Below are 8,882 nucleotides of genomic sequence, written 5' to 3'. Positions count from 1 at the left end.
GTCTGAATTTGGAATGGTGAGTTTTTAAAGATTCTTCTCCATTTGTGTTTTTAAATTGTGCGTGGGTCAGAGTGCCGGTTGAGAAATGCTGTTTCTGTAATGGCCCAATTCATCTGGGCCTGTAAGAATGACTGGCTCTCATGATCCTTTTTATAACCTTGTTCTTTGAAGCTTTTTGCTACTAATTCTGAGGGTTAAAAATAGATCCGTCCGTGTTTGGTTAGAGTCAAGGATCTTACACTACTGATAAATCCTTCTCTGTCTAGAACAAGTCTTTTTTTATCTCTCTAAATACTCCATTCAACCTCTGAATTGTGTTTTCAGGTGTGTCTGTTTGCTCTGGTTTCTCTATGAATACGTGTACTTTCATGCCCTCTGATGGCTTTTTAAAGCTACAGTGATTTAAATCTCATAGAAAGAATCAAGATGCTTATAAGGACAGCAGCAGATGTCGCCTCCCGGGCAAATGTGAAGTCAATCCATGTCTTCACATCATGGATCATTATTTATTGATTTATTCAGTCAAGTGTGGAGCACATTGTTTATCCCTGCTTATTGTTTAATATTGAATTAGTCTGTGAAGACAAATCCCCTTTATTTGTGCCTGTTGTACCCCTGTATCTCTAGGTTCAAATTTTTTTCACTTCAGAAACATGCTGAGAAGAATATGGGTAGGAATTGCATTGATTACACAAACATGCATTTGATACAGAAATGACTATTTATTTTCAAAAATAAGTTTAAGGAATCCAGTGATATATGTAAATAATCAATAATCAGATTAAAGTGCCAAATATCAGTTATACAAAAGGGAATCTGTACAAAAGGAGGAAATACATGATTGAAGGTGTCTTTGGTTAGAAGAAATGACTGCTCGACTGACTTCGGGTTTTAAATGCGAGAGCTTTGGTGGGCTCTCAGTAACTGCATAGGTCCGAAGAGTCTGCCTTCATCAACGACAATGTCAACAATATCTGGATAAATCACTGTTTACAAAAATCAAACAACAGATCACTGGGAATGGAGCAGTGCAGACTAAAATCACAGATCTCACTGTAGCTGTTCTCTTTGGTGTCGGCGGTCTTCTTGCTTATTTGTTGTTTCTTAAACAAATCAATCAGTTTGATTGTCTTAAATCCATGTTAAAGCTTCTACTGAGTTCCATGACTTCTTATCCGGGTTCTCCATTCCTTTTTATCAGTCAAACTTTTAAGGCACCATGGCTGAAAGTTATGGAAGGATGCCTTTTCAGGAAGCTCTTTGGTCAGGCCTAATCCATCTTTGTTGCATTAAGCCATATGCAGAGGTCCAGGGCCCTCAGATGGAGTCTCTGTGGCCTTGGAATGACAATGTTATTGGCTGGTGTCACTAGGTTTGGTTTTATAGCGTCCCCATTGACTGAAACAGATGCCCTCACTTTATCTTGGCTGGTTTGAGCTCCTTGACTTGCATGTGTAATGTTTTGTGGACAGCAAGAGTTCTGGACTGACAGAAACCCTTTCCACACTCCTGGCATTTAAATGGCTTCTCTTTGGAATGGATGTACCTTTAGAGAACAAAAGAAAGAGAATAGTTGTGGTTTGTTAATGGATGTAGGCATGTTTACAACTTAAACAACACAGATTTTAAAGTTGTCCGAGCTTCTTTTCTTGGATTAAATATCCTGCGCAGCAGTTTTCTGCCAAAAAATGTGAACTAGTGAAACGACAGCAAAGATAGCGCAATAGTTAGCTGTCTTGTTATGACAAATCTTTGAGTCCGCAAATGTTAATTAAATCACAAACATGATGTATATCTAGTTATAATTGTCAGTCAGGAAAATAGCCAAGATCATTACTGAAGAATTGGAGGAGATTGTTCAGCATGTCTCAACTAATTTAAATCATACTTAAAGTTCTGGAATAACAAATGTCATAAATCACAAGAGCAGGTGTGGTTTGAAAAAAACAAGAAACTGGTTTGTTTGTCTAAATCTGTTCTGGCAGAACCTTAAGTTCAATATTTTTTTTAAAATACAAGATAAATTGATTTATTGATATATATATACACACTGATTTAAACATACACACAAAATATTAATTCAGTTATATATAAATTAATAGTTGTTTTTGTATGTGTATATGTGCACATTATTATTTTAAATTTACCCTGTGATATTTTCTAACTGGAATGATGGAAGAGATCATTATGCAGTAATGCATGATGAGGTCATGATTGGAAAAGAATCTGCAGGTAGTTATGTGTTTGTGTGTGGGCCAGAGTTTGTGATACCATACATTTATGAATGGGCAGGTATGAGCAGGAATGTGTTTCAATATTGTCTCTAAATCATCTGATATTAGATCACTGAAATGACATTACCTTACCTCTCTCATCTCATCCTGCCCCCCGAATCCCTAATGACATATGACACAAGTCACAACCATACAGCACGCTCATCTGTGTGCGTGCGCTCATGGATCAACAGGTTGTAGGACTTGGTGAAGTGGCGGCCACAGAACTTGCACACAAACTCCTTTTTCGTCTTGGATGGGAGTCGTCCTCGGCTTGGTTTTCTTTCCGGTGAGGAGAGCTTGGCCACATCCAGCAGGCAGCCTAATGAGGGCGAGCGCACGTGCCCGTTGTTAGTGCTCAGATCTTCCGCCTTCAGGGCGTCATCCTGTGTGGCGGCCGCCGCCAGGTTGGCAAAGTCAAAACGGGGTTTGCTTTTGCTAGACGCTCCAGACCCAGGCCCGGGGGACTCCTGTTTGGCAGGCTGGACGAGATGGGGAAACAGAGGGATTGAGGGGAGAGGGAAGCGGGCGTCCACCAGGCCAGGCAGCTTGGAGAAGGTGCAGCGTGGCAAAGTGAACGGTGGGTAGCCCAGAGTCCACTGGTGGAGGTGGACAGCGTGCAAGGCACTGAAACTGTAGATGCTGGGCATGTGGTCGGCAGGCAAATGCAGCCCGTTGGAGGTCTGAAGGAAGGAATAGTTTGCCAGCTGCAGAGAAGGATGAAGGGGCACGGGTGCTGGGAGCGTTTTACTGCCCATGACTGATTCCAGAAAGTTTCTGTAGGAGACAAAAACAGAGAAAAATTAATGAAGGGAGATTAGCACAGTCTTAAAAATAATACACCTTCAGACATCTATTGAGAATCCACACACTGTGGTTGCATTTTCCATTTTCTATAGGCCTATATTATGCGTTACTTAGAAACGTCTTGCTTTAGAGGACTGAAGGGACTTCCCTAAAAAGAAAAAAAAAAGATGAAAAAAAAACACGCTTACACTAACGTCAAGACATAAAGTGCACTTGTCAAGCGAGGCACCTTGTCTGACATATTGAAAGCGCATACTGAGCACAAAGCTATGCTCAAGCCTGCCAGATGAGTGTGTGTGCATGTACATTTTGGCATAAGCGTATACTGCATGCCGAAAATATGCCTATGGCCATGAAGACGAAAGCAGGTGACATACCTGCCTCAACTGTTTAATCAGGTTGGATGAGAACAGACACAAAGCACAATAACTCCTCTTTGTCTCATCAGGAACTGCAAGGACACACACACTCATGCAAACAGGCTTGGTGTGTTTACAGTGTTACTCATATCGTCTGGAGGATTTTTTTTTCACACCGTTTTATAAGTACCACGTGAAATGCAACAACGTGTTGTCTGTTAGATTACTTTGAATACTGTACAAAACGCGAGTATATGGATGCCAGATATGGTTCTAGTTACGATGGATAAGGTCAAAGAGCTGCTAAATCTGTTTAAAAGTCACAGCCTGTGTGTCATGTTTTGAAAGTTCCGTAAAGGTCAAGAAAAAAATAAAATAAAGTCACGTCGCTAGAAACATTTCCAGCTGAAGGTCTATGTAAAGGATGATGCTTAATTTGTGTGTATTTCTGTCCCGATTATACTCAGGAAAGAGTCTGATCAGCGGTAAATAAAAAGTGAAATAGCCCTAATTAGTCTTTCTTAAGCTCAAAGCTCCCCTGGGGATTTGGACGCTCTGATCATGACGCAGAAGTAATTGACTTTTACTTACGGGGGTCATTAGAGAAGATCAGGACTCGCTCCCGAGAACAGGCTCGTACCCTTAACCCTTTGAAGTCCACATACCTTTAAAACGAGTGACGAAGGGGGATTTGTTACCTGAACTGTCTGCTTAACCGTTAAATCTAACGCCAGTTGAAAGTTTGGGGGAGAATAGTCGTTTCTGAATTATGGGATTTCACAAGTGCTTGGACATTTTTCCAGGGACATCGTTGGCTAATTAGTCGGATTTGCGCACTGTGTCTGGGTAAATCGCACAGATTTTGTCCCCACGCCAGACCCAATTAGTGTTGTGGGACTAAAGACGACTATCCCAGACAAGGTGGTGAAAGAGTCTCGAAAATCACACCACAATTTGGTGATTTCGGGTCTACTCGCATCCACCCTGAGATGTATATCTCTAACGTGACACATCCTATATAAAATGTGGTGAAACATTTTTTTTTTTTTTGTATCATTAAAAAAAGAATAATAATTAAAATAGGATTCTGCAAACACCCATCAGTGTGCAAACACTCCAATATATTGTCAGACGCATGGCAAGTGCCTACAGTTTGCGCCCTCATTGTGGCCTCTGTCTATCAGCAATCTTTCTTATCAATAACTGTGATTGCTCAGCTTTCATTAGTAGCGCGTTGAGCGCGCGGAGGTCATCAGTGTTTTATCTCTCGGTAGGTGTGAATGTTCGCCTGTCGCGCATACGGAGATCACAGAGAAATCTCAACGTGTATTACAGGAATTAATCACGGTCTCGAGGTTCATGAGTTAACGACGGGCCTTTGGTCAATCGTGCAACGATTATCAAGTAAGTGTATGTTTTCTTTTTTCCGCGCAGCCCCCCGAGAGGATGTGATCACTTAACCCTGGAGAGAGGGAAACACACCATTCGTTAAGCACCGTCAACAGTTGACTAAATATACAAATATATTTAAGTATAGTGGAGAAGGTCTAGCTCTTCTTTGTGTTTGCAGTTTTATGTAAAATGTGTTTGCCTGTACAATAGCATAAGGAAAAGAATGACAGTGTAACATTTTAAAATAATAAAGGGCACCGCATATTTTGCCAGGTTTAGACTGATGCCTCTTGTGTAGTCAGATCAAATAATAACCTATAAATGTTAAACCTGAATAGGTTACTCTGAAAATACTGATATACTTTATTTATCAGCAGGCCTGTACTAATTTTAAATGCTTTGTCTTTTAATTATACTGGTTGTGATATCTACATTCGTTGAATTTTCTCTATATAAATTAAATCGTGAATAACTGAAATGTTTTGACAGCAGTCATTTTGGACAAGAGTGGCATCCAGTACACATTTTTTACATGAATATATTAGGCCAAAATTGTAAACGTTATTTGAATTGATCCTAACCTTTATTCATCAATACCTAATAAATTTAAATTGTCGGATTATTTCGATTATATTTAGCCTGAAGGCATTTAGAACACTTTAAATGCAAAATTAAATCGTTCAACTAAAAAAAAAACAAAAAAAAAAACAATTAATACATATTTTAATACAAATATGCCTATATTAAAAAAAACAAATAGCCTATATATTCCACATTACTTTTTTTGTATTAAATGAACGATTTATTTTAAGATTATGTATTTTTTTTTAAGTGACAAAATATATTTGTTTTAATTTTTTGCCAAATTTGCTGTTTCCGCAAGACACTCTGAACGAATAGCGCTTAAAATAAACCGAAACAAACGAATAACCAATTTTCTCAACACCGAGCATCAGTGTAAAACTGCAGCGGTCCATTCAAAGCATAGCCTGCACGAAAAACCACTCGAGACCATCGACCACAAGGACACGCGTGGTTTAGGAAAAAAAGAGGTAACTTTCTATGGATGCATAATAAAATCTAAAGTTCACGATTTGTTTCTACGAATTCACGTTTGTTATAGCCTATAGTTTTTAACGAAAAACATCGGATGACATCACAGCGGCTACAAAGCTTTCCACAGACTAGGCTAAATTTATCAGATAGCCTATATTCGAATCTTTGATTTTATTTATTAATTTATTTGCGCAATATTAACGTTGAAAAAACAAAATTATTTTATTCCTCAAACAAATATTTTAGATGTTTTCACACCACTTATGATCAATAAGACTCTAGAATGCGCATCCCACCTGTTGATCACTGACCGATCACTATTAAAGATCATCATTCACACATTAAATACTTTGCCGTAAGTTTTATCTGCTTTGAACAACAAATTACTATGCAATTACAATGCAATTACTAAACATTTTAAAAGTTTTGCAAGTTATGCTGTACAAGAAATTTCTCGCTCAACTAATTCATTCTCAAGTGCACTTGAACATAACGCATTTGTTGTTCACGCCTACCGCAGGAAATCACCGCCAATATACAGACTATACGTCTTGCAAAAGTAGTAAAAGCTTGTCAAACATATTCCAAAATGCCTGAAACTATTTACCAGATCTTGGTGAAGCAGGACGATCCAAAATAAGAGGATTTACGATCACTTAGTCGTCCCACAGCGTTTCAAACTTCAGTGCAAAACTCTCAGGCGGATCGGAGAAATCTTCGTCTTCCTCAGCATGTTCTCGCAGCAGAGACACGGGAAAACACTGAAGTTCACACAGCTGTGGTCCAGCGGTTGTGCGCTGTGAGTATTTGGTTACTCGGGGTAGAAACTCTCTCTCTTACTCTAGCTCTGTCTTGTGGTCCCAAAGTCAAACCGCCTCTTTATTGTAACCCAACCCGCGACGTCATACAGCCAAACCCCCAACATACTGAAGTGAAGTTTCCTCCACTGGTACAGCAGCGCTCGACGCTAGAGGACCGAGCACATGCACTTATCACTGCCTGCATGTCAGAGGACTGAACTCTACTGCAACCTTTGAACATTTTACGTTGTCAATAAAGTTTGCAGGTCTTTCACCACATAATGAGAATAGAAGGTTTTCCCGAAGACGGAAAGAGAAATGAACAATAGGCTAATTAAATAATTAAAATGGATACTTTTAAATGTTTAGTGAACATTAGGCTATGTGTATTATTTCGCTGTTGTTGTTTTTTATTATTATTATTATTATTATTATTATTATTATTATTATTATTATTATTATTATTATCGGACTTAGACTAGAAGTTTGCATCCCAAAGCCGAGCCTCGGGTAGCAAAATAATCATATTTAGCTAATTAACGCACTCATCAATACAACATAACGAAGAAAGTCAAAGAATTCTTATTTTAAACGAGCTTCTGTGCGAGATGGGGCGGCAACAAATCAAGCTTCACTTTTTGGTAATTAACGTAAATATACAACTGCCACCTCTCACCTCTGCGAGAAAGAAATGAGAGACCGGTTTTAAACGTCCCAAAACCATTAGTCAATTTGTCACCCCGACCCCAGTGAAGACAGATTTAGCACGAGCTTCATTTGCGTTACACAGGAAATGTGAATTCGAGAACTTCGAGCACTTATCTTTGATACGAACTTAAGTGCTGTGGAAATTCTTGGTATAAACGTTTCCTCTTGGGGTCAAACACACCTAGGTTAGTGTAAACTGTGAAGGTGAAAAATTCACGTAATCTGCAGTTGTATAGGCTATGTAAGACAGAAAGAAAAGTTAGTTTAATTTAAAATGGAAATAGAAATAGACAAATGATCTAAATGGAATGTGCTCTTTGATTTCAGCAAATTCCTAAATTTCAAATCCATTGCACGCATTGCTGTTTTTATAGGAAATAAACGGTACATTTTCACTAACTCTGATTCTTGACTGGGGAAATCTGTTGTGACGTCACCCCACATATATTCCTCCGAGATGCAGGTCGCAAGTTCCTTCGTGAGACGCACAAAGACAGCAGTCTCAATGGGTCAGAGCAAGACAAGGACGCTGCTGTGCATCTGTTTAGCGCTCAATACGCGCCACCTGGTGGCGAAAGCGCGTACAATTGCAACCCAGCTACTGCAGAGGCGCTCATCCCCACTGCTGGAGATCTACTTTCGTGCAGAATCTAGTTCCAAACATGTTCTAATACAACTACCTGTTTTCAAGTGATCCGTAGACTTTGTTTAGCTTTAGGCGCGTTTGCTGAGAGCTGGAAGTAAATTGGCACCTATAATATTGTGAGTCATGCTTTTGACTTGTTTGAAAAGCCTGTTGAACAAAAACAATCAGAAGTAAAACCTCAAACATTCGAGTTCTGTGATGGGAGTGTGTATTCATGTGTGAGATGTTTGGAGGGTTTTGTTTAAGCTTAGAAGCTGGATTAATTCCCTCTCTCATGCAAGGATTTAATTGCTAACTGCTTTTTATCTGATTTCAAATGCACAAACTATTAAACTATCCTTAGGCCAATTTTACCGATCATCTGCACAGAGATAGGTAAAATGCTGAGTGCAAAGGCCCATGCAGTTTATTCCGGCTGAATTTTCTCTGTTGACTTTATGAGAAAATTCTGGCTGTCTGTGAGTCCATGTTGCATCACTAAGCACAATAGCGCAATAGCCCTGACCTCAGGAAATTAATCAGCAAACCCTGCCACAGAAGCCATGCGCCCACTCCTTGGGTGCATATAATAAAAAACAGCGGGTAGACATCATTTACATTTTTCGAGGGAAAAAGAAAACACACTGTAAAGAATAGATTTGGTGCGAGCGCGAGTTGCGCACGTTTGAAGCGCAGCTCTCTCTCACACACACACACACACACACACACAATACGCTCTGCACATGCACACACACGCGCACATACGGCTGACTGAAGATAAAAAGAACTGTTTACAGCTCACTTACATATTTCATCACGTCTATTTACATCACTTTCACTAATCTAAACACTTCAGCCACTG

The 8,882-nt window shown here is 39.4% G+C and overlaps 1 protein-coding gene across 1 annotated transcript; it reads right to left on the bottom strand.

Moving 5' to 3' along the window:
- Nucleotides 1-707: 707 nt before the first annotated feature.
- Nucleotides 708-6,753, bottom strand: LOC109103079 (protein odd-skipped-related 1). Its single transcript, XM_042737096.1, is given in 4 exon segments — nt 708-1,546; nt 2,362-2,426; nt 2,429-3,050; nt 6,495-6,753. Coding segments are annotated over 3 exon segments (801 nt in total). The 5' UTR covers nt 3,032-3,050; nt 6,495-6,753; the 3' UTR covers nt 708-1,413.
- Between the last annotated feature and the right edge of the window lie 2,129 nt (nt 6,754-8,882).

This window comes from Cyprinus carpio, chromosome B13, assembly GCF_018340385.1.
Source record: "Cyprinus carpio isolate SPL01 chromosome B13, ASM1834038v1, whole genome shotgun sequence".
NCBI classification, from domain to species: domain Eukaryota; kingdom Metazoa; phylum Chordata; class Actinopteri; order Cypriniformes; family Cyprinidae; genus Cyprinus; species Cyprinus carpio.
This window is presented reverse-complemented; position numbering and strand designations above follow the sequence as displayed.